This window comes from Bos indicus x Bos taurus, unplaced genomic scaffold, assembly GCF_003369695.1.
Source record: "Bos indicus x Bos taurus breed Angus x Brahman F1 hybrid unplaced genomic scaffold, Bos_hybrid_MaternalHap_v2.0 SuperScaffold_100135, whole genome shotgun sequence".
In the NCBI taxonomy this organism is placed as follows: domain Eukaryota; kingdom Metazoa; phylum Chordata; class Mammalia; order Artiodactyla; family Bovidae; genus Bos; species Bos indicus x Bos taurus.
The window spans coordinates 74,733-101,118 of NW_020867067.1; the positions used below are offsets into that span (position 1 = coordinate 74,733).

The 26,386-nt window shown below is 40.6% G+C and overlaps 1 protein-coding gene across 1 annotated transcript in view; it reads left to right on the forward strand.

Annotated features, from left to right (window-relative positions):
- The window catches only part of LOC113888441 (multidrug resistance-associated protein 4-like), a gene marked incomplete at its 5' end in the record, with an annotated part of 126,448 nt that overhangs the window by 65,288 nt on the left and 34,774 nt on the right, over window positions 1-26,386 (forward strand). Inside the window, 6 exon segments of the mRNA XM_027535572.1 lie at window positions 141-257; window positions 1,406-1,516; window positions 2,421-2,521; window positions 3,391-3,582; window positions 25,406-25,447; window positions 25,449-25,562. Coding sequence (XP_027391373.1) covers window positions 141-257; window positions 1,406-1,516; window positions 2,421-2,521; window positions 3,391-3,582; window positions 25,406-25,447; window positions 25,449-25,562 — 677 coding nt within the window.

Sequence of the window (26,386 nt, forward strand, 5' to 3'; positions counted from 1 at the left end):
GAGGCATCATCCTTCCTCCACCAGGCGTGGAGGTGTGCCCTTTGGTGGGACGTGTGACCACAGAGCATGAGAGGTTGTTGGCTTCTTCTCATCCAGCCTCCCTGACTTTCTCTGTTGTGTGTCTGTCTCTGTTTTCCCAGCACGGAGCCCAGTATTTTCCCACTTAGCATCTGTCCGGGGAGTCTGGACCATCCGGGCATACAAAGCTGAACAGAGTTTTCAGGAGCTATTCGATGCACACCAGGACTTGCATTCAGGTCTGTAAGTTTCTGGAGATGATTTCGAAGGATGGGGTGTTCTGCCTTCTGAGGCCTGACCTCCCTCTCAGGTGGCCTGGCTGGCCAGCACTTTCCTGTGCTGCCCCACGTACCCCTTTGCACACCTGCCTCCCCCATTCCTTCCTCTCACCAACCCTCTGTGCACCCCTCTTCCCTTCCATCCCCTGCTTGCCTCCCCTGACTGGCTTGTGCTGTCCTTCCATCACTGCGCCCTGTGGTTTTCTGTCTCGTTAGGGCAGGAGTCAGCAAAAAGTCAGCTTTGTGTGCTGTCCTGTGTCTGTTGTAACTTCTCAAGCTTCCTGTTGTAGCACAAAGGACGGCAAAGGTAGTAAATACATCAGCAAACTGCTGTGCCTGTGAGCCACTAAAACTTCACTTATGAACCAGGTGCTGGCCATTCCTGGCCTCCAGGCTGTAGTTGTTAGCTCTCCTTTCAGAGCATGTCAAACCTGACTGAGGAAAATAATTTCCTGATTAGCATATTTGCTGTTCTCTTTATGTATATTATTCTTTGTATTAGTGAAGATTTGCTCTAGGTAGAAATTTCAGAATTTACTCTAAGTCTATAAAATCCTGGCCTGTATCTTCAGTCAATCTGTATTGTATTTCAAAGATGAAAAGCATTTTAAAAGCTGCACGCAGGTCCTGAGAGCTGATGGTTATTTACACACTGGCTCTGAAGAGTAAACACTGTACAGGGCCCTGTAGGAATTGCAGAAGGTGCTGGAAACAGTGTGAGCAGTGTTCTCTGCTATCAGAGAGATGGGAATAGTCAACATGTGAGAGGGTGGTCTTCAGGTTGAGGCCCAGCACTGCAGGAAATGCACTGATGAGACTGTTTTTCCATTTTCTTTCTTATGAGGAAATTTCTGTTTATAACCTGTGGATTGAATTTTTTAGTGCATGCTTCCCACAGAGCCTCTGGACTGATTCCTGTGTGTGTCAAATGTTGTCGTATCAAAATCTAGCTTTCTGGACTCTTTGCGCTCCTTGGGTGTATAACTTTGCTTTCCTACCTGTGTAAAAATCTTCTGTTGTTCAACTGAACAGAATGTTCTTTCTCATTTGAAGCAGCTAACATGGCTGTTCTACTGATTTATTATACTTAATACGGTTCACAAATGCAGAGGCTTGGTTCCTGCTTTTGACGACATCCCGATGGCTCGCTGTGTATCTAGACGTCATCTGTGCCATCTTCGTCACTGTTGTTGCCTTTGTGTCCCTGATTCTTGCAGATAGTAAGTATAGATGTGAGTAACTACTTATAATATGAATACAGTTTATAGTTTCATTTACATGTATTAAATAAAGCTCTTGCTGTCTTGTCTAGTATATACTGTTTGGCTCTAATGAATTAGTGTTTGCAGTATAGGATTCCATCACGTGGTCTATATGAAATCATTTGTGTCTCGATGAGACCTTTTTATCTCTTTCTTTGAATGGGTTGAGGTCTATGCAATGTAGCAAGCTGACTCGCTGAACATTCCAGGTAGTGTTGGGAAGAGAAAACCAAGTTTGCTATTATGTTAAGCTTTTGTCCAGTTAGCTTTAGGGCTACTTGAATCTCTTAGTTGCAGGTGCCTGGTTCACTGAGGTGAGAAAGATTCTCTGTAGGAAAGAACAGCGTCCTCACTGCTGTGTGGGTACCAGATGAGCAGGTGTTGGCATCTGTGCTATGAATTCACCATCTCTATTCCATAGTAACAGCACTGAATCAAAATCTTTAATAAGAAGCAAGGAGAGTAGCAGTTTAGACTTAAAAGCACTGGCTCTTAGAACCCACTGTTTTGTTTTTCGTGGTTCTAACTGCAGCTGCCTTGAATGTGGAAAGTGAACTTTACACAAAGGTTCTTGGAACCCTGATGATGAAAGTCAGAATAATGACATGATTCCTCACCTTGGTAATGCTGTAAAGTGTGTCAGTCCTGCTGGGATTAATAAACTCATTTTGTAGTCTTTTTGAATTCAAATTGTTTTTTTCATTGCATCATGGTCTCAATCAAGACATAGTAAATGTGTCATATTATCATTATATACAAACGATTTAAATATTATAAAGGAGTCTTCTTCATAAAGTGACAGAAGGAGCTAGGTGAGGGGTTAAGAACAGGACTGACTTTATTCTCCTTCTTTCTTATTTAGCTTTGACTCCTGGGCAGGTTGGCCTGGTCCTATCTCTTGCCCTCACACTCACGGGGATGTTCCAGTGGTGCGTCAGGCAAAGGACTGAAGTTGAGAACCTGGTGATGTTTATTTTAACCTTCTTAGCCCTTTCAAGTCTCCTTGCCATTAAATGGCATAAAAGCAATTCTTATGTAAAATATTAAAGCTGTATTTTTTACATCATAACTAACAGAGTTTTTTATATCCTCCTCCATCTGGTTAAAGTCAATGTAAAATAAAATCTATACATATTATTCTTAATCTTATGTATGTCACATTGGAAGGTTTTATATTCATTTAAGCCATCTTCAAGTAAAATGTCTCTTCATTATTATACTCTTTTAAGTATAATGAAATTAGGGGGAAGGTTCTGAAGTTCTGGAGAGAATATATGCTAATTTCTTGGGAACTTGTTTATTTCTGCTTCTTAATACATAATTCCCATTCTTGGTAAAATGATTCAGTATTTTGAGGGTTTTTTATTTGTTTATCTTCATTTTAGCATTTATTCCTGAATTTGTTGAACCTCTGAATTTGCTAGTGTCCCTTCTTTCTGGTAGGATAAGTTGCTTCTCAGAATGGCCCTTCTGTAGCCACACGTTACTGATTGGTGTCCATAAGTATTCTTTTCTTTAGCAAAATTCTCTTGTTTCTTTTATCCATATGTGAAAAGTAGGTAAATAAAACTTTATCATTCAGTTCTGTAATTCTTTTAGTTTCAATATGATGTTTAAGGATTAAATCCTAAACGAAAGTGTTATGAGACGATGAACAAGTTTGAAAATCATCAAAGGCCTCATCAAACTACTATTTCTATCCTTTGGGAATGATGAGATGTGAGATATTTTAAACCAATTATGTGTAATAGCAGAACATCTCATTTACAGTCTCAGAACACCTATAAATTAGACCCTATGTCCTGACACACATGACGTGATGTGTCTTTCAGATGGTTTCAGTAGAAAGAGTGATGGGATATTTAGACCTTGAGAAAGAAGCTCCCTGGGAGTACAAGGATCGTCCTCCGCCAACCTGGAATAATGAAGGATGGATTGGATTTTCCACTGTTAACTTCAGGCACACCTTAGATGGGCCTCTGGTATTGAAGAACCTGACTGCAGTCTTTGAATCAAGAAAAAAGGTTTGTTTAACCCAGTTGTATCTTTAAAATCCAGCTAAAGAATTAGCACCATATTTGTTCTTGGCTTCCTTGTTGCTGTGTCAGGGGACTCTTTGTTCCTCATGGATGCATGTTTGATAAGTTGCTTCAGTTGTGTCCTAGTCTTTGTGACCCCATGGGCTGTAGCCTGTCAGGCTGCTCTGTCCATGGAATTCTCCAGGCAAGAATACTGGAGTGGGTTGCCATATACTCCTCCAGGGGACCTTCCCAACCCAGTGATCAAACCCACATCTCTTACGTCTCCCACATTGAAGCGGTTCTTTACCACTAGTGCCACCTGGGAAGTCGTGTAGTGACATGAGAAGTGCATCATTCTTGGAAATTGACCACGGAAGGGGGACCCCAGCATTTCTTTGTGTTGCGAGCTCCCTCATGGTGGTTGGAGGGCCCTGAGCCCTGGAGCTGGTACTTAACCTGACCTGGGATACTATATGTTTTATCTGATTATTCATGAGGAGTCTTGGAAGTCAGCCCTGGCTCCCTGTACCTAACTCTCCTATATCTCATTTCTTGCCATCTTTTCTTCTTTGTACCTCTGGAATCTTCTCTTCCTCCCATGATGCCTTTCAGTTGCAGCCTCCCCCTCTATCCCTTGGTCCTTCCCATAGACTTGTCCTCCACTCACCTACACTGAGCTGTCATCCCCCTGCTCTCACCCCATCAGCTGCTTCTTTCTTTAGCACAGATCTGACTCTTACTGGCCTGTGTAAGATGATGTTCAAACCATAGTTCAGCCCGAGATCCAATCAAAATAGGGATTTGGCCATCAGAGAAGAGCCCTGAATCATGACTCAGTCAGGGCTGAGGAACCAAAGCCCTGCATGGAGGCAGGGCCCAGAGTTTTGCTTAAAGTCGATGAAAGCAACCCAAAAGGAGCAGAGGAGGATCCATGTGGGATACGATAGAGAGGTTTGTGTCCTGGTCCTGCCAGCATCCGTGTCTGCTGGTGATGTTCCTTTCACACTCAGCTTGGGTCCCCCAACTCAGACCAGGAGAGATGCTTGAAGACGAGGCTAAACCAGAACAGACAAAGTAGGAGGACACTCTTCCCCACCTACCTCAGCATCCTTGGGTCCTAACATTCCCACCCCCTCTGCACTCAGGTCCTGTGTAGATTCTCCCAAAGCAACATGCCCTCCCTGCTTCCAGTGTGCACATGCTGCCCCTTCCCTTCTGTCACGAGGCTGATGAAAAATCTCATTTTCTGAGTGAAAGTGTTACTCGCTTAGTCATGTCTGATTCTTTGTGACTCCATGGACTGTGTGTCCATGGAATTCTCCAGGCAAGATTATTGGAGTGGGTTTCCATTTGCTTCTCCAGGGCATCTTTCCCACCCAGGAATCAAACCCGAGTCTCCCATATTGCAGCCAGATTCATTACTGTCTGAGCCACCAGGGAAGCCCCCTTATGTTCTGAGTTAATCCTAAAGTATCTGCTGCTGTAAGATCCTTGATTTTTCATCAACATTATATATATCCTTTAAAGATAGCATGTATGGTATTCTTATGTTGATAGCAGTATTATTAACAGTAATCAAAAACTGGAAGCACCCCAAGTATTAATATCTATCATCAGATGAGTGGATAAACAAATCCTTACAATGAATGTATATCCCTACAATGAAATATTATTCAGATCAGATCAGATCACATCAGTCACTCAGTCATGTCCGACTCTTTGTGACCCCATGAATCCAAGCATGTCAGGCCTCCCTGTCCATCACTAACTCCCAGAGTTCACTCAGACTCACGTCCATCAAGTCAGTGATGCCATCCAGCCATCTAATCCTCTGTTGTCCCCTTCTCCTCTTGCCCCCAATCCCTCCCAGCATCAGAGTCTTTTCCAATGAGTCAACTCTTCGCATGAGGTGGCCAAAGTACTGGAGTTTCAGCTTTAGCATCATTCCTTCCAAAGAAATCCCAGGGCTGATCTCCTTCAGAATGGACTGGTTGGATCTCCTTGCAGTCCAAGGGACTCACAAGAGTCTTCTCCAACACCACAGTTCAAAACCATCAATTCTTCGGCTCTCAGCCTTCATCACAGTCCAACTCTCACATCCATACATGACCACAGGAAAAACCAGAGCCTTGACTAGACTAACCTTTGTTGGCAAAGTAATGTCTCTGCTTTTGAATATGCTATCTAGGTTGGTCATAACTTTCCTTCCACGGAGTAAGTGTCTTTTAATTTCATGGCTGCAGTCACCATCTTCAGTGATTTTGGAGCCCAGAAAAATAAAGTCTGACACTGTTTCCACTGTTTCCCCATCTATTTCCCATGAAGTGATGGGACCAGATGCCATGATCTTCGTTTTCTGAATGTTGAGCTTTAAGCCAACTTTTTCACTCTCCACTTTCAACTTCATCAAGAGGCTTTTTAGTTTCTCTTCACTTTCTGCCATAAGGGTGGTGTCATCTGCATATCTGAGGTTAGTGATATTTCTCCCAGCAATCTTGATTCCAGCTTGTGCTTCATCCAGCCCTGCGTTTCTCATGATGTACTCTGAATATAAGTTAAATAAACAGGGTGACAATATACAGCCTTGACGTACTCCTTTTCCTATTTGGAACCAGTCTGTTGTTCCATGTCCAGTTCTAACTGTTGCTTCCTGACCTGCATACAAATTTCTCAAAAGGCAGGTCAGGTGCTCTGGTATTTCCATCAGTTTCAGAATTTTCCACAGTTTATTGTGATCCACACAGTCAAAGGCTTTGGCATAGTCAATAAAGCAGAAATAGATGTTTTTCTGGAATTCTCTTGCTTTTTCCATGATCCAGCAGATGTTGCCAATTTGATCTCTGGTTCCTCTGCCTTTTCTAAAACCAGCTTGAACATCAGGAAGCTGATAGTTCACATATTGCTGAAGCCTGGCTTGGAGAATTTTGAGCATTACTTGACTAGCCTGTGAGATGAGTGCAATTGTGCAGTAGTTTGAGCATTCTTTGGCATTGCCTTTCTTTGGGATTGGAGTGAAAACTGACCTTTTCCAGTCCTGCGACCACTGCTGAGTTTTCCAAATTTGCTGGCATATTGAGTGCAGCACTTTCACAGCATCATCTTTCAGGATTTGAAATAGCTCAACTGGAATTCCATCACCTCCAGTAGCTTTGTTCATAGTGATGCTTTCTAAGGCCCACTTGACTTCACATTCCAGGATGTCTGGCTCTAGGTCAGTGATCACACAATCGTGATTATCTGGGTCATGAAGATCTTTTTTGTACAGTTCTTCTGTGTATTCTTGCCATCTCTTCTTAATATCTTCTGCTTCTGTTAGACTCATACCATTTCTGTCCTTTATCGAGCCCATCTTTGCATGAAATATTCCTTTGGTATCTCTGATTTTCTTGAAGAGATCTCTAGTCTTTCCCATTCTGTTGTTTTCCTCTATTTCTTTTTATTGTTCGCTGAGGAAGGCTTTCTTATCTCTTCTTGCTATTCTTTGGAAATCTGCATTCAGATGCTTATATCTTTCCTTTTCTCCTTTGCTTTTCACTTCTCTTCTTTTCACAGCTATTTGTAAGGCCTCCCCAGACAGCCATTTTGCTTTTTTGCGTTTCTTTTCAACGGGGATGGTCTTGATTCCTGTCTCCTGTACAATGTCACGAACCTCATTCCATGGTTCATCAGGCATCGTATCTATCAGATCTAGGCCCTTAAATCTATTTCTCACTTCCACTGTATAATCATAAGGGATTTGATGTAGGTCGTACCTGAATGGTCTAGTGGTTTTCTCTACCTTCTTCAATTTAAGTCTGAATTTTGCAATAAGGAGTTCATGGTCTGTGCCACAGTCAGCTCCTGGTCTTGTTTTTGATGTCTGTATAGAGCTTCTCCATCTTTGGCTGCAAAGAATATAATCAATCTGATTTCGGTTTTGACCATCTGGTGATGTCCATGTATAGTCTTCTCTTGTGTTGTTGGAAGAGGTTGTTATGACCAGTGCATTTTCTTGGCAAAACTCTATTAATCTTTGCCCTGCTTCATTCTATATTCCAAGGCCAAATTTCCCTGTTCCTCCAGGTGTTTCTTGACTTCCTACTTTTGCATTCCAGTCCCCTATAATGAAAATGACATCTTTTTTGGGTGTTAGTTCTAAAAGGTCTTGTAGGTCTTCATAGAACCTTTCAACTTCAGCTTCTTCAGCATTACTGGTTGGGGCATAGACTTGGATTACTGTGATATTGAATGGTTTGCCTTGGAAATGAACAGAGATCATTCTATCGTTTTTGAGATTGCATCCAAGTACTGCATTTCGGACTCTTTTGTTGACCATGATGGCTACTCCATTTCTTCTGAGGGATTCCTACCTGTAGTAGTAGATATAATGAAATATTATTATTCAGCTTTAAAAAGAAAGAAAATTCTAATCTATAGGTAAGCCTTGAGGACATTATGTTAAGTGAAATAAACCAGAAACAAAAGGAAGGAATACTATATGATTCCATGTATGAGAATTCTAGAGCAGTCAAATTTATAAAGACAGACAGTAGAATATTGGTAGCCAGGGACTGGAGTGAGAGGGATGGGGAGCTGGGTTTATAAGGTACAGAATTTCAGTTTTGCAAGACAGGAAATATTCTGGAGATTGGTTGTAAAAAGGTGTGAATGCATTTAACACTAAACTGTACTCTTAAAAATTGTTCAGTTCAGGTCAGTCATTTAGTTATGTCTGACTCTTTGTGACCCCATGGACTGCAGCACCCCAGGCTTCCCTGTTCATCACCAGCTCCCGGAGCTTGCTCAAACTCATGTCCATCAAGTCAGTAATGCCATCCAACCATCTCTTCTGATGTCATCCCCTTCTCCTCACGCCTTCAATCTTTCCCAGCATCAGGGTCTTTTCAAATGAGTCAGTTCTTCACATCATGAGGCCAGAGTATTGGAGTTTAAGCTTCAGCATCAGTCCTTCCAATGAATATTCAGGATTGATTTCCTTTAGGGTTCATTCAGGACTGATTCCTGGTTGGACCTCCTTGCAGTTCAAGGGACTTTCAAGAGCCTTCTCCAGTACCACATCTCGAAAGCATCAATTCTTGGCGTTCAGCCTTCTTTGTTGTCCAGCTTTCACATCCATACATGTCTATTGGAAAAACCATAGCTTTGACTATATAGACATTTGTTGATAAAGTAATGTCTCTGATTTTTAATATGCTGTCTAGGTTGGTCATAGCTTTTCTTCCAAGCAGAAAGCATATTTAATTTCATGGCTGCAGTCACCATCTGCAGTGATTTTGGAGCCCCCCGAAAAATAAAGTCTGTCACTGTTTCCATTGTTTCCCCATCTATTTGTCATGAAATGATGGGAACAGATGGCATGGTCTTCATTTTTTGAATATTGAGTTTTAAGCCAGCTTTTTCACCCTCCTCTTCCACTTTCATCAAGAACCTCTTTAGTTCCTCTTCTCTTTCTGCCATAAAGGTGGTGTCATCTGTGTATCTGAGGTTTTTGATATGTTCTTCCTGCAATCTTGATTCTAGCTTGTGCTTAATCCAGCCTGGCATTTTGCATGTTATACTCTGCATATACGTTAAATAAGCAGGGTGACAATATACAGCCTTGACGTATATTGGCGTAGTCAATAAAGCAGAAGTAGGTATTTTTTCTGGAACTCTCTTGCTTTTTCTTTGATCCAGTGGATGTTGACAATGTGATCTCTGGTTCCTCTGCCTTTTCTAAATCCAGCTTGAACATCTGGAAGTTCTTGGTTCATGTACTTTTGAAGCCTAGCTTGGGGAATTTTGAGCATTACTTTGCTAGCATGTGATATGAGTGCAGTTGTGTGGTAGTTTGAACATTCTTTAACATTGCCTTTCTTTGGGATTGGAATGAAAACTGACCTTTTCCAGTCCTGTGGCCACTGCTGAGTTTTCCAAATTTGTTGGCTTATTGAGTGCAGCACTTTCACAGCATCATCCTTTAGGATTTGAAATAGAAATTGTTAAGCTGGCAAATTTTAGGTTACATGTTTTACCAGAATTAAAATAAGAGGTATCATCTGCGGCATGCTTCGTAATTTTCATCTGTATCTCATAGAACCCTGAGGCGTTTTAGGATCAGATAACATCTTGTTTTCATCTCTGTTCCCCAGGAATTGCATTCTGCAGGGCACAATAAGAGTACTGAGGGACTGCTGGCTAGGAGAGTGAGTGAGTAGCACACAGGTCTGAGCAACCAGTAACCAACACACACACGTTTCTCAGGTAGCTCACTGGTAAAGCATCTGCCTGCAAAGCAACAGATGTGGGTTCAGTCCTTGGGTGGGGAAGATCCTCTGGAGAAGGAAATGACAACCTGCTCCAGTATTCTTGCCTGGAAAATTCCATGGACAGAGGAGCCTGGTAGGCTACAGTCAATGGGGTCACAAAGAGTTGGACATGACTTAGTGACTGAGCATGCATGCACCCTTTTAATATGAAAGAATATTCAACTTAATGCTCAAATGATAGATACCCAGATAGAAGCTTCAGTTAATTACAGAGCAAAAGCTTGCTCCAAATTGTTTTCATTTTCATTTAGGTCAGGAGGAAGATGAGGATTCCTATGGCAGGAAAGCATTAGCTATGTTAGCTACACTTTTTATGAAATCCTGTCCCTGAGAGGACTGTAGATGATGTTTGCTTACTTGGAGACAATGTCTCCATCAGATTTCCTATTGTAAACATAATTCTGTTAATGTGTACTGATCTTAAATTTCTCCCAAACCAAAAATATGAATATCTAAGAAACTCTGTAGTACAACTTAAGACCATAACAGATTTGTATTCTTTTATCTTAAAATCCCCAAATCCTAGGGTTATCTGAGGTTCTAAAGTATGTGAGGGAAGATTGAGTTTGATGACTGAATTAATAATTGCAGTAACTTGATTTTTGATCCATGTTTTTGGTCAACTCTCAGTATCACCGTTAGCTTCATTTCTGTATTTGTAGGTGATACTTGGGCAGTGTGTTCATGAAATGATTTCACTCCACTTGTGTACATCTCAGGTGTCCTCTCCTGCTCACCTGTTCCAGCCCCTGACACTCCAGGACACCTCTTTGGTGTTGGATTTGATGGAGAGGCTGCTTTGGGGGACACGGGAGTGAGCCTGCCTAGCAGAAGTGGGGCTCTGTTCTCTTTCCATCATGTCCTCTGCTGTCCAGATTCCTGGAAATTAGAGTCAACAGGAAAGTGTAGTAAGCACCATCAGTTCAGTGCAATTCAGTCCAGTCACTCGGTCATGTCCAACTCTTTGCAACCCCATGAACTGCAGCAGGCTAGGCCTCCTTGTCCATCACCAACTCCCAGAGTTCACTCAAACTCATGTCCATTGAGTCAGTGATGCCATCCAGCCATCTCATCCTCTGTCATCTCCTTCTCCTCCTGCCCCCAATCCCTCCCAGCATCAGAGTCTTTTACAATGAGTCAACTCTTCGCATGAGGTGGCCAAAGTACTGGAGTTTCAGCTTTAGCATCATTCCATCCAAAGAACACCCAGGACTGATCTCCTTCAGAATGGACTGGTTGGACCTCCTTGCAGTCCAAGGGACTCTCAAGAGTCTTCTCCAACACCATTGTTCAAAAGCATCAATTCTTCGACACTCAGCTTTCTTCACAGTCCAACTCTCACATCCACACATGACTACTGGAAAAATCATAGCCTTGACTAGACGGACCTTTGTTGGCAAAGTAATGTCTCTGCTTTTTAATATGCTATCTAGAGGTTTCTAATTCATGGAAGAAATAGCTAGTAAAAGTAAAGACCCAAAATGAGGTAAATAGACCCCTAGGCTTCCTGGTTAGATTCCAAACAGAGGCTGAGTTTTTCATTTAAATGATTTTGTGCTTGATTTGATCATTTTAGAGAGTACTGGGTCATTTTATAGCATTTTCCAGCTCTTGAGGTAGATTAATTTTCATTTGTTATTTTCTTTTCTTGCTTAGAGCTATTACTTGGATAATACATTTTTACAGGTGCTTACTATACCTTGCTCTAATGTGCAAAATATTGCTATCCTACATTTTCTCCTTCTTTAACATATTATTTTCTCAGCAACCCCTCCTTGCACACCCACTTGCCCTGCTGGCTTCCTCATTCCTTGTGACTTGGATGGTGGTGTCAGGGCCAGCAGCACCTGGATCACCTGGAACTTCTTAGAAATGCAGAGTCTCAGGCTCACCCAGACCTCTTGACTCAACATCACATTTGAACAAGATCTCCCAGTAAAGTCTTCTCTCCCATGGGCAATTTTTGATGAGTGATAACTTATGATTTCCAAGAACTATACTTTGACAGTATGAAATTGAGCTCATGAATCACCCAAACACCTGCTGTGTCTGAGCAGGAGGCTCTAGAATGTTCTGTGCCACTTACCCTACAGATTTATTTACTTTTATATTCTGGAAATCATGCCTTTATGTTATAATCAAACTCTGTGTCTTTCAATGCATTTATTTGCATCTTTTCCAGTGAAGTTTGTCTTCATCACAGGCAGTTTTCATCTGACTCCTGCCTTTCCCACACCAGACTCCTGCAGGGACTGGAGGGATTTTCCACAGGCTCAGCCCTGCCTGGACCTGAAGTCAGAGACAGCCCAGTGTAGCAGTGTATGTGCAGCTCTTTAACCACCTGATGGTATCAAGAATGAGGCTTGCTGTTCCAAGCAGGGCATTAGGTCTGTTTGTTCCATTTCCCAAGAACCATTGTCCCACTCAGCTGCAGGTTTCTCTCCCAGCCCAGCTGTGGGTGTCAGTTCTTCCTGCTGACAGCCAGCCCACCTGACCTCAAGTACCCTTTTCTTCTCTGTGATGTTGGTCATCTTGTCCCACTCACCACATTTTATGCATCCATATACACATCATGCTTTAACTCTCTGGCATTAGGATTTCTATGGTAGGCCTGTTCTTTTAACAGCAACTACATAAAGAAGGCTGAGCACCAAAGAATTGATACTTTCAAACTGGTGCTGGAGAAGACTCTTGAGAGTTTCTTAGACAGCAAGGAGATGAAATCAGTCAATCCTAATGGAAATCAACCCTGAATATTCATTGGAAAGACTGATGCTGAAGCTCCAACACTTTGGCCACCTGGTGCAAAGAGCCAACTTCTTGGAAAAGACCGTAGATGCTGGGAAAGATTGAGAGCAAGAGGTGAACAGGGTGACAGAGGATGAGATGATTAGATGGCATCACTGAGTCAATGAACATGAGTTTGAGCAGACTCTGGGAGAGAGTGAAGGACAGGGAAGTCTAGTGTGCTGCAGTTCATGGGGTCACAGAGTCAGACATGACTTAGCAACTGAACAATACACCTCTCCCCACTTTCTCTGTTTCAGCTACACAGAGGGGGCATAATATCATGTCAGTCCATTAAGGAGATAAGGAGACCATCAGCAAAATGAAAAAGAGGCTGCCATACATGGATTTGAGTCCCATGCTGCAACTTAAGGGCTCTGTTATTTCAGACAAACTAATTAATTATATATACCTTTATCTCCTCATTTGCAAAATGGAACTGATTGGACTTAACATCTAATTTTGTTCTGCAACTGAAACAAAATAAGACACGTTAAACACCCAGCATGAAGACCAGCACACTGTAAATACTTGAGCAAAGGTAGATGGTTGTCATTTTCGTAGGATCTAAAATGACCTTAGGGGCTTCCCAGGTGGTGCTAGTGGTAAAGAATCCACTTGCCAATGTAGGAAACATAAAAGACAAGGTTTCGATCCCTGGATGGGGCAGATCCCCTGAAGAAGGGCTTGGCAACCCACTCCAGTATTCTTGCCTGGAGAATCCCATGGACAGAGGAGCCTAACGAGCTTCAGCCGGTAGGGTTGCAGGGTCAGACATGACTGAAGCAACTTAGCACACAGCACAAAATTACCTTAACTGCTTATGCTGCATAAATTGTTGTCTGTTCTGTGTAAATAAGGGGTTGGCCATTTGCAATCATATTTATGACTATGGGATCCATCTGCCATATCTATTTCTCTGTCCAGCTTATCCTATACCTAAATAATATAGTAAGAGATTATCCATAAATTTCTCCAGTCTGAGTTAAAAAACTTAGCTCCCTGTAAAAGCCTCTGTCTCAGGATACCACAGGTAATAAAATAAAATAAATTAATTAAAAAATAATACAAGGGCAAATTCAATACAGATCCTGATTTTAGCACATACAGTTCACTTGAAGAAATAAGAAAATGCTTGTACCAGCTTTGTAATATAGAAAGCAGTTATAATTTTTATAGGAGTTTAGACAAAATGATATAACATCAGTTAGGGTTGGAGAGAAGTCCACATAAGGGAACAAGTAGAGTATTTATGAGAAATTAGGTATATGAAATACACTTAGTGACTTGCTAGGATTTCAGGAGGTGGAAACATTTGTGAAAGTCATTCCAGGAGGTGGGACCAACATTAGCAAAGGCATGTTGCCCTGATTCAGTGAATGAAGAATTAGGCATCTGCAGAGCATTCAGGGAAAAGAAGTACCAGGTGTATAACACACATATTCACACTCAACCCTCAGAACTACCCAGAAAGCCCCAAGGAGCTGACTTGTGGAGATGAAGGATGGAGAGATTAGTGAGTACAGATTTGTACAGGTGACTTCCTGGGGCACACATCAGGCATAATGCCGTCCTTTGGGAGTTTAGTTTGAGAAGTGAGTGCACATGGACCAGAGTGGGCAGATGTGGGAGGCAGAGAGCCAGTAGCTGTTTCACCTCGAGCAAGATGTCATGGGGAACTGATTCCACCTTTTGGGATCAAACTGATGTTGATTAAAACAAAGTTATAACACACGGGTTTGTGAATGTGCAAGGAAACTAGTAGGAATAGAAAATGGTATCATGTTTCTGAGAGGTAGGCTGGCAGTACTTAACAGCCATCTCAAAAAATGTTCACACCTGGTTCTCAGCAATTCCACATCTAAGAGTTTATCTTCAGGGAATAATTAAGGTTGTTTAGAAAGATTTAGCTTCAGGGATATATAACCAGTTATTTATAACTGTAAAATATTGGAGACCACCTAAAATATCCAACAATAGGCAATTTGTTAAATAAATGATCACATATACTATAATATTATATAGCCATTAAAATAAATGTATTTTTTGAAATCTAAATAAAAACAGATTACAACAGTATGTTCATATTAATTCCATTTTGTTTCAATATATGAACTTTTATCTTTAAGAACACATATATAGAAATAATGGCTTCCTTGGTGGCTCAGTGTTAAGAATCAGCCTGCCAAGCGGGAGATGTGAATTTGATCCCTGAGTCAGGAAGATCCAGTGGAGGAGGAAATGGCAACCCACTCCAGTATTCTTGCCTGAGAAATCCCATGGGCAGAGGAGCCTGGTGGACTACAATCATTGGGTTCACGAAAGTCAGATATGACTTAGTTGACTAAACAACAATGAAATAAGAAAGGAGAAAGAACACACATACAAATCTAGAAAGAAAACACATCAACATCTTACAAATGGTTTTATCAGAGTGCTGGGGTGATGGCTAGTATTTATTTACTTTTCAGATTCATTTACACTGATTACGATTAAGGAAAGAGGTGTTTTTTTTTTTTTTTTTAAGCTTTTTATTTTTTATTGGAGTATAGCCGATTAACAATGTTGTGATAGTTTCAGGTGAACAATAAAGGGACTCAGCCATACATGTACATGTATCCATTCTTCCCCAAACTCCCCTCCCATCAAAGCTACCACATAACATTGAGCAGAGTTCCCTTTACTAGGCAGTAGGTCTCTTTTGGTTATCCATTTTAAATATAGCGGTGTGTACATGTAGACATGTAGATCCCAAACTCCCTAACTATCCCTTCCCCACAGCCTTCCTCTGGGCAACTGTAAGTTTCTTCTCTAAGTCTGTGAGTCTGTTTCTATTTTGTAAATAAGTTGATTTGTTTCACATGCTTTTAGATTCTCCATATAAGGGCTGTCATGGGCTTCTCTGGTGGCGCAGCAGTAAAGAATCTGCCTATAATGCAAGAGATTCAGGAAATGCGGGTTTGACCCCTGGAAGAGTAAACCACAACCCACTCCAGTATTCTTGCCTGGAGAATCCCATGGACAGAGGAGCTTGGCAGGTTACAGGCCATTGGGTGGCAAAGAGTCAGACACAACTGAAGCAACTAAGCACAGCACAGGACATAAAAGATGCTGTGTGATGTTTCTGCTTCTCTGTCTGACTTTGCTCAGTATGACAATCTCTAGGTCCAGCCGTCTTGCTGCAAATGGCATTATTTCACTTTTTAATGGATGAATACTTTCCATTTTATATATTAATACATACCACACCCTTTTATCCATTCCTCTGTCAGTGGACTTTTAGGTTGCTTCCATGTCTTGGCTATTATAAATAATGCTGCAATGAACATTGGAGTGTATGTATCCTTTCAGACCATGTTTTTCTCTAGATATATGCCCAGAGAGTAGCCATGTAAGACACACTTAGTGACTTGTGGTTAGGATTCCAGAAGGTGGAAATGTTTGAGAAAGGCATTCCAGGAGGTGGGACCAGCATGAAAATCTGATTCATACCTGAGTCTCAGCATTTCTGTATCTGAAAATTTATCTTAAGGAAGTATCTGAGTTGTTTGCAAAGATTTAGGTTTAAGGATATATCAGTTCAGTTCAGTCGCTTAGTCTTGTCTCATTATCTGTGACTCAATGGATGGCAGTATGCCAGGCCTCCCTGTCCATTACCAACTCCCAGAGTTTACTCAAACTCATGTCCATTGAGTTTGTGATGCCATCCAATCATCTCAACCTCTGTCATCCACTTCTCCTCCCGCCTTCAATCTTTCCCTGAATCAGTGTCTTTTCAAATGAGTCAGTTCTTTGCATCAGGTGGCCAAAGTATTAGAGTTTCAGCTTCAGCATCAGTCCTTCCAAAGAATATTCAGGACTGATTTCCTTTAGGATGGATTTCCTTTAGGTTGGATCTCCTTGCAGTCCAAAGGACGCTCAAGAGTCTTCTCCAACACCACAGTTCAAAAGCATCAATTCCTCAGTGCTCAGCTTTCTTTATAGTCCAAATCTCACATCCATACATGACCACTGGAAAAACCATAGCTTTGACCTGATGGACCTTCTTCGCAAAGTAATGCCTCTGCTTTTTTAATATGCTGTCTAGGTTGGTCATAACTTTTCTTCCAAGGAGCAAGCGTCTTTTAATTTCATGGCTGCACTCACCATCTGCAGTGATTTTGGAGCCACCATGAAGTCTGTCACTGTTTCCCTATTTGCCATGAAGTGATGGGACCAGATGCCATGATCTTATTTTTCTGAATATTGAGCTTTAAACCAACTTTTTCCCTCTCCTCTTTCACTTTCATCAAGAGGCTCTTTATTTATTCTTTGCTTTCTGCCATAAGGGTGGTGTCATCTGCGTATCTGAAGTTATTGATATTTCTCCCAGCAATCTTGCTTCCAGCTTGTGCTTCATCCAGTCCAGCATTTCTCATGATGTACTCTGCATATAAGTTAAATAGGCAGCATGACAATTTACAATTTTGATGTACTCCTTTCCCTATTTGGAACCAGTCTGTTGTTTCATGTCCGGTTTTAACTGTTGCTTCTTGACCTGCATACAGATTTCTCAAGAGTCAGGTCAGGTGGTATGGTATTCCCATCTCTAGGAATTTCCCACAGTTTGTTGTGATCCATGCACTCAAAGGCTTTGGCATTGTCAATAAAGCAGAAATAGATGTTTTTTTTTCTGGAACTCTCTTGCTTTTTTGATGATCAAATGGATGTTGGCAATTTGACCTCTGGTTTCTCTGCCTTTTCTAAAACCAGCTTGATCATCTGGAAGTTCACGGTTCACATACTGTTGAAGCGTGGTTTGGAGAATTTTGTGCATTAGTTTACTAGTGTGTGAGATGACTGCAATTGTGTAATAGTTTGAGCATTCTTTGGCATTGCCTTTCTTTGGGATTGGAATGAAAATTGATCATTTCCAGTCCTGTGACCACTGATGAGTTTTACAAATTTGTTGGTATATTAAGTGCAGCACTTTCACAGCATCATCTTTTAGGATTTGAAATAGCTCAACCGGAATTCCATCACCTCCACTAGCTTTGTTCATTGTGATGCTTCCTAAAGCCCACTTGACTTCACATTCCAGGATGTCTGGCTCTAGGTCAGTGATCACACCATCGTGATTATCTGGGTCATAAAGGTCTTTTTTGTATAGTTCTTCTGTGTATTCTTGCCACCTCGTCTTAATATCTTCTCCTTCCATTAGGTCCATACCATTTCTGTCCTTTATTGTGCCCATGTTTGCATGAAATGTTCCCTTTGTATCTCTAATTTTCTTGAAGAGATCTCTAGTCTTTCCCATTCTGTTGTTTTCCTGTATTTCTTTGCATTGTTCATTTAAAAGGGCTCTCTATCCCTCTTGCTCTTCTTTGGAACTTTGCATTCAGATGGGTATATCTTTCCTTTTCTCCTTTTCCTTTTGCTTCTCTTCTTTTCACAGCTAATTGCAAGGCTCCTCAGCAACCATTTTGCCTTTTTACATTTCTTTTTCTTGGGGATGGTCTTGATCCCTGCCTCCTGCATAATGTCATGAACCTCCATCTATAGTTCTTCAGGCACTCTATCAGATCTAATCCCTTGAATTTAGGGGATTAGAAGAATTTCTCACTTCTACTGCGTAGTTGTAAGGGATTTGATTTAGATCATAACCTGAATGGTCTTGTGGATTTCCCTACTTTGTTCAATTTAAGTCTGAATTTGGCAATAAGGAACTCATGATCTGAGTTACAGTCAGCTCCCAGTCTTGTTTTTGCTGACTGTATAAAACAATATATATAAGGATATATAACGCTGAATTATTTATAATAGCAAAATATTTGAGACCACCTAAGTATTCACCAACAGGGGAACAGATTACTACAGTAATTAATCATATTAATCCCATTTTCTTTAAATACATGAACTTATATTTATAAGAACACATATGCAAAAATAAAAAGGATAAAAAAGAACACACACTCAAATATAGAAAGAAAATGCATCAACATCTTAAGAATGGTTTTATCAGAGTGCTTGGGTGACGGCTAAATTGATTTGTACTGATTATGATGAAGAAAAAAGTTTATTTTGTTTTTGAAAAGGTAATGCAGCCTGACACTCAGGTGCTCAATGTGGACCTTAAAATGAGGGATTGTGTCATGAAACATTTCAAGAATAGAGTCTTCAGGGCTTGGCAGCATGCTGGACTCAGGGAAAGCTGGAAGTAAGGCAGACAGCTGAGTCTATGATCCTAGGAAAGAAATAATGACATTAAAGTGAGGAAGTCAAAGGGAGTGGCTATTTTGTGTGGGGCACTGGATGTTGATCATATTGAGTTTGATATGTGAAGAGAGATCCAGGTGAAAATGTCTAACAAATTGGTGTACTTCTTATTTTATTGAATTAATCAGAGGCGAGACAAGAATTTCAGGCAAGGCTTTACTGGTGCCCCTACTGCAGCAAGAGGGACCGAAAATAAGTAATAGGTTCCCTAGTTATCTCCCCAAGGTGGTTCCTTATACGGACTGACAGTAGGGGCAGGTCCAGTACGTGGGCTGGAGGGGTGGCTTAGGTGTTTGTTCACTTCTTTGGTGGGTGTGTGTAGGGGGCATGCACAATACCCTATTTTAACCCTCAGCTCTTCAGAAGTAGCAGTTTGGGTTTTTTTTTTTTTTTGGTCTTTTTTAGAATCTCCTTGTCCATAATTTGCTCCAGTTGAGTGCACACACAGTTATTTTCATGGGCTTTTCTGGTGGCTCAGATGGTAAATAATCTGCCTGCAATGTGGGAGAACCAGATTTGATCCCTGAGTCAGGAAGATCCCCTGGAGAAGGGAATGGCAACCACTCCAGTATTCTTGCCTGGGGAATTCCATGGACTGAGGAGCCTGGTAGGCTATAGTCTATGGGGTCACAGAGAGTTGGACACGCCTGAGCAACTAACACATACACACAGTTATTTTTAGTCTCTTATAGTTTCTTCGTATTTTGTTGTTTGATGAGATGTTTGTCCGGTATAAGCACTGCAGCAAAGGGTCCCAGGTTCAATCCTGACTCAATCAGAGACCAATCCTGAGTCTCTTGGAAAAACGGGCATTTGCAAAGCTGCTAAAATATTTTTGTTGTGTCTTTTGTGTTAGGAATGCAAGCTTGCTGATACTGATTATCTCCATAGGCAATTGGTAAAACCCACTGATGATCATGAAAGACTTTCAGACTATAGTTTTGATGACTAAATGGTAGAAATAGCCAAAGCTGGATTTTCTTTGAGTTATCTTTTCTTATTTTCCTCACTGTCAATTGAAGCTCACAGTCCTGTGGTTGTGAGCAACTCTCAGTACCCCTGCATATCTCAGTCATATACACACAGTCTACAGATGTTCCAGTTTGCACACATGAATCAGTTTCACTGGAGCTGGTAGCATAGGAATATACACATATTCTCACAGACACAGTTCTCACCTGTGTCCTGAGATATATCAGTTTACACATAAGAACACCAGGAAATACAGGCATAGCTGATTTTATTGTGCTTCACATATATTGCATTTTTTTACAAAATGAATATTTGTGCCAAATCTGCAAGGAACAAATTCACTGGTTCCATTTTTCCTATAGCATTTTCTCACTTTGTGTCTCTGTCACATTTTGGTAATTCTCACAGAATTTCAAAGTTTTTCATTATTATTATATTTTTTATGGTGATTAGTGGTCTTCACTGTTACTAAAGTCTGCTGAACACTCTGGTGGTTAGCACTTTGTCAGTTTGGTTCAGTCGCTCAGTCATGTCTAACTCTCTGCAGCCCAATGGATGGCAACACACCAGGCCTCCCTGTCCATTACAAACTCCTAGAGTTTACTCAAACTCATGTATATTGAGTCAGTGATGTCATCCAGATATCTCATCCTCTCTTGTCCCCTTCTCCTCCTGCCTTCAATCTTTCCCAGCATCAGGGGCTTTTCAAATAAATCATTTCTTTGCATCAGGTGGCCAAAGTTGTGGAGTTTCAGCTTCAGCATTAGTCTTTCCAATGAATATTTAGGACTGATTTCCTTTAGGATGGACTGGTTGGATCTCCTTGCAGTCCAAGGGACTCTTAAGAGTCTTCTCCAACACCACAGTTCAAAAGCATCAATTCTTCAGTGTTCAGCTTTCTGCATAGTCCAACTCTCACATCCATACAGGACTACTGGAAAAACCATAGCCTTGACTAGATGTACCTTTGTTGGAAAAGTCATGTCTCTGCTTTTTAATATGCATTCTAGGTTGGTCATAACTTTTATTTCAAGGAGCAAGTGGCTTTTTGTTTCATGGCTGCAGTAACCATCTGCAATGATTTTGGAGCCCATAAAAATGAAGTCTGTCACTGTTTCCCTGTCTATTTGCCATGAAGTGATGGGACTAGAAGCCATGATCTTAGTTTTCTGAATGTTGAGCTCTAAGTCAACTTTTTCCCTCTTCTCTTTCACTTTCATCAAGAGGCTCTTTAATTCTTCTTCACTTTCTGCCATAAGGGTGATGTCATCTGCATATCTGAAGTTATTGATACTTCTTCTGACAATCTTGATTCCAGCTCATGCTTCTTCCAGTCCAGCATTTCTCATGATGTATTCTGCATATAAGTTAAATAAGCAGGGTGACAATATACAGCCTTGATGTACTCCTTCCCCAATTTGGAACCAGTCTGTTGTTCTATGTCCAGTTCTAACTGTTGCTTCCTGACCTGCATACAGGTTTCTCAAGAGTCAAGTCAGGTGGTCTGGTATTCCCATCTCTTTCAGAATTTTCTACATTTTATTGTGATCCACACAGTCAAAGGCTTTGGCATAGTTAATAAACCAGAAATAGATGTTTTTTCTGGAACTCTCTTGCTCTTTCTGTGATCCAGCAGATGTTGGCAATTTGATCTCTGGTTCCTCTGCCTTTTCTAAAACCAGCTTGAACATCTGGAAGTTCACAGCTCATGTACTGTTGAAGCCTGAATTGGAGAATTTTGAGCATTACTTTTCTAGTGTGTTAGATGCGTGCAATTGTGCAATAGTTGGAACATTCTCTGGCATTGCCTTTCTTTGGGATTGGAATGAAAACTGAACTTTTCTAGTCCTGTGACCACTGCTGAATTTTCCAAATTTGTTGGAATATTGAATGCAGCACTTTTTGGCAATAAAGTATTTGAAAATTAAGGTATGCATCAATACATTGTTTTTTAGGCATAAGGCTATTGGGCAGTTAAACTACATTATAGTATAAGGATAACTTTACTATGCATGGAGAAACAAAAATATTTCTATGACTTACCTTATTTTGTGATGTTCACTTTACTGAGGTGGTCTGGAACCAAATCCACAATATCTTTGAAGTCTGCCTATACAAAGAACATATAAGTCACATATATACACATTAAAACCTACTTGTATGGAGAGAATGGCCCATTTAAATTACATAAATTACAGTTTACCATAAGGTACAAAGTGAAGTCAAGTGGGCCTTAGGAAGCATCACTAAGAGCAAAGCTAGTGGAGGTGACCAAGTACCAGTTGAGCTATTTCATATCCTGAAAGATGATGCTATGAAAGTGCTGCACTCAATATGCTAGCAAATTGGAAAACTCAGCAGTGGCCACAGGACTGGAAAAGGTCATTTTTCATTCCAATCCCAAAGAAAGGCAATGCCAAAGAATGATCAAACTACCTCACAACTGCACTCATCTCTCACACTTGTAAAGTAATGTTTAAATTCTCCAAGCCAGGCTTCAGCAATACGTGAATTATGAACTTCCAGATGTTCAAGCTCGTTTTAGAAAAGGCAAAGGAACCAGAGATCAAATTGCCAACACCCGCTAGACTATCAAAAAAGCAAAAGAGTTCCAAAAAGCACCTATTTCTGCTTTATGGACTATGCCAAACCTTTGACTGTGTGGATCACAATAAACTGTGGAAAATTCTGAAAGAGATGGGAATACCAGACCACCTGACCTGCCTCTTGAGAAATCTGTATGCAGGTCAGGAAGCAACAGTCAGAACTGGACATGGAACAACAGACTGGTTCCAAATAGGAAAAGGAGTACATCAAGGCTGTATATTGTCACCCTGTTTATTTAACTTCTATGCAGAGTACATCATGTGAAACGCTAGACTGCAGGAAGCTCAAGCTGGAATCAAGGTTGCTGGGAGAAATGTCAATAACCTCAGATATGCTGATGACACCACCCTTATGGCAGAAAGTGAAGAGGAACTCAAAAGCCTCTTGATGAAAGTGAAAGTGGAGAGTGAAAAAGTTGGCTTAAAGCTCAACATTCAGAAAACGAAGATCATAGCATCTGGTCCCACCACTTCATGGCAAATAGATGGGGAAACAGTGGAAACAGTGTCAGACTTTATTTTTCTAGGCTCCAAAATCACTACAGATGGTGACTGCAGCCATGAAATTAAAAGACGCTTACTCCTTGGAAGGAAAGTTATGACCAACCTAGATAGCATATTCAAAAGCAGAGACATTACTTTGCCAACAAAGGTTCGTCTAGTCAAGGCTAGGGTTTTTCCTGTGGTCATGTATGGATGTGAGAGTTGGATTGTGAAGAAGGCTGAGTGCCAAAGAATTGATGCTTTTGAATTGTGGTGTTGGAGAAGACTCTTGAGAGTCCCTTGGACTGCAAGGAGATCCAACCAGTCCATTCTGAAGGAGATCAGCCCTGGGATTTCTTTGGAAGGAATGATGCTAAAGCTGAAACTCCAGTACTTTGGCCACCTCATAGGAAGAGTTGACTCATTGGAAAAGACTCTGATGCTGGGAGGGGTTGGGGGCAGGAGGAGAAGGGGACGCCAGAGGATGAGATGGCTGGATGGCATCACTGACTCGATGGACGTGAGTCTGAGTGAACTCTGGGAGCTGATGATGGACAGGGAGGCCTGGCGTGCTGCAATTCATGGGGTCGCAAAGAGTCAGACACGACTGAGCGACTGATCTGATCTGATCTGATGGCAGCTCTATTTCCAGTTTTTTAAGGAATTTCCCCACTGTTCTCCATAGTGGCTGTACTAGTTTACATTCCCACCAACAGTGTAGGAGGGTTCCCTTTTCTCCACACCCTCTCCAGCATTTATTGCTTGTAGACTTTTGGATAGCAGCCATTCTGACTGGCGTGAAATGGTACCTCATTGTGGTTTTGATTTGCATTTCTCTGATAATGAGTGATGTTGAGCATTTTTTCATGTGTTTGTTAGCCATCTGTATGTCTTCTTTGGAGAAATGTCTGTTTAGTTCTTTGGCCCACTTTTTGATTGGGTCTTTTATTTTTCTGGAAATGAGCTGCAGGAGTTGCTTGTATATTTTTGAGATTAATTCTTTGTTCATTGTGAAGTGAAGCCCCTATTCTTATGTGTGTGTTTGTTAGTCTCTCAGTCATCTGACTCCTATATTTAATCTCTATAAAGATAAATTCTTTTCTTAATGTCATTATTGATTTTACAGATTATATGTGAGATTCCCAACATATAATCTGTCATCAGAAAGTCCTAACTTCCCTGTTTAAAGGCTTGAGTTTTTAAAATTTACTAAATTAACTTACAAATGATTGAAAGCATATCTTACATCCCTCACTGATTCCAGATTCTTAAAAAGAAATGAAATTATCTCTTGGGAAGCTTCCACCAGGATTCATCAGTTGGGCAAACTCATTGATTTAAAAAAATTTTTAAAAGCTGGTTTCCACATACATGCTTGAATGTAGTCATCTAAAAGCTAGCTTTTGCAACACAGTTTCATTCCTCACCTGCATTTTACCTGCTTTCTTATCTCTTATACCTGCTTAGTCTGTCCAACTCTTTGCAACCTCATGGATCGTAGCCTGCCAGGCTCCTCTGTCTATGTTTTATGTTTATCTTTGAATATACTGATAGTGCACTTAATTTCTCTTTGTTTTGGTTTTAATAGACTGATACTTCAAATGTGTCTTTCTAAGATATGATTATAGGTATCAACTGGCTTTTAAAATCCCTTTTGAAGTGCTGAGATGAAAGGTTTCATATAAATAGCAAATGTTAATTGTATTATTAATCTCATTATGTGAATTTTGCCTATTGGCTGCTGCCCATTAAGATAGTGAGACCTGCGTTTTACAATTGTAAGATGTTTTATTCAAGGACAGAACATAATTAAGGTATTTAATGTTAGAAAGTGACTTAATTTTTCTATCAAAAAAATTCCTCTCAAATAATAGAACCCTCAGAAAATGAATAGTTATTTGTGTATAACACTTCTGACTTGTTGACATTACTGTAAAATTATCCACATAATTCTCAATGTAGACATACCTGGCATTAGGAATAAAGATAATTTAAACTTAATTTTTATGAATCACTTAGGAAACTGCTGGCTTTTCACTGCCTATAGATTGATTCTGTTATTTTTAACTCTTCTTTGAACCATGGGGTCTCAACTAAGGGACATTTGTCAATGCCTGACATTTTTGATTGCTACAGTGTAGGGAATGTTTCTGGTTTCTAGTGGTTAGGCTCTGACATACTACTGAAAATCCTACAATATGCAGCATATTGTGCATATATCCAGGCAAAACTAACTATAATTAATTATCCCCCAATAATGAATTATCTGGCCCCAAATTTCAACAGTTGCCATGACTGAGAAATGTTTAGACTACATTCTATGTACAACCTTTAAAATTCTTGCTCAACTGGCAGGGCTTCTTCTAGGTTTGTTGCATGTTTTTACTTCTTAATCCCTTCTGGATCTCATTACAGGTTGGCATTGTGGGAAGAACAGGAGCTGGAAAGAGTTCTGTTTTTTTCTGCAGTTTTTCGATTGTCAGAACCCGAAGGCTCACTTTGGGTTGATCGTTGTCTGATAGGACAAGCTGGACTTCACAATTTAAGGAAGAAAATGTCAATCATATTACAGGTTTGCACATCAGAGCATTCTCACATGTTCTTTTTATAAGGCACCTAAGTTTGATTGATTTTAATTTGATTTTTGTTTGTTTTCAAATTGGATGAAAATGTTAAACCTTTTGCCCCCAATAGAGCATATTTTTAGCAGCAGGTATTTTCAACAGATATTCTCATCACATACAAGATTTTGTTTTAATTATTTTATATTGAAATATAGTTGATGTACAATGTTGTGTTAGTTTCTGGTGTACAGCAAAGTGACTCAGTTGATTTAGTTGATATATCTATATATGTATATACATGCATATACTTTTTCATATTCGTTTCCATTATGATTTATTTCAGTTTTCAGCTCAGTTCAGTCACCCAGTCATGTCCAACTCTTTGTGACCCTATGGACTGCCACATGCCAGGCTTCCCTGTCCATCACCAACTCCCAGAGCTTGCTCAAACTCATATCCATCGAGTCGGTGATGCCATCCACCCAACTCATTTTCTGTCATCCCTTCTCTTCCTGCCTTCAATCTTTCCCAGTCTCACATCCATACATGACTACTGGAAAAACCATAGCTTTGACTATACAGACCTTTGTTGGCAAAGCAATGTCTCTGCTTTTTAATATGCTGTCTAGGTTGGTCATAACTTTTCTTCAAAGGAGCAAGCATCTTTTAATTTCATGGCTGCAGTCACTATCTGCAGTGATTTTGGAGCCCCAAAAGATAAAATTTGTCACTGTTTCGTTTCCCTGTCTGGGGACTAGATGCCATGATCTTAGTTTTCTGAATGTTGAGTTTTAAGTCAACTTTGTCACTCTCCTCTTTCACTTTCATCAAA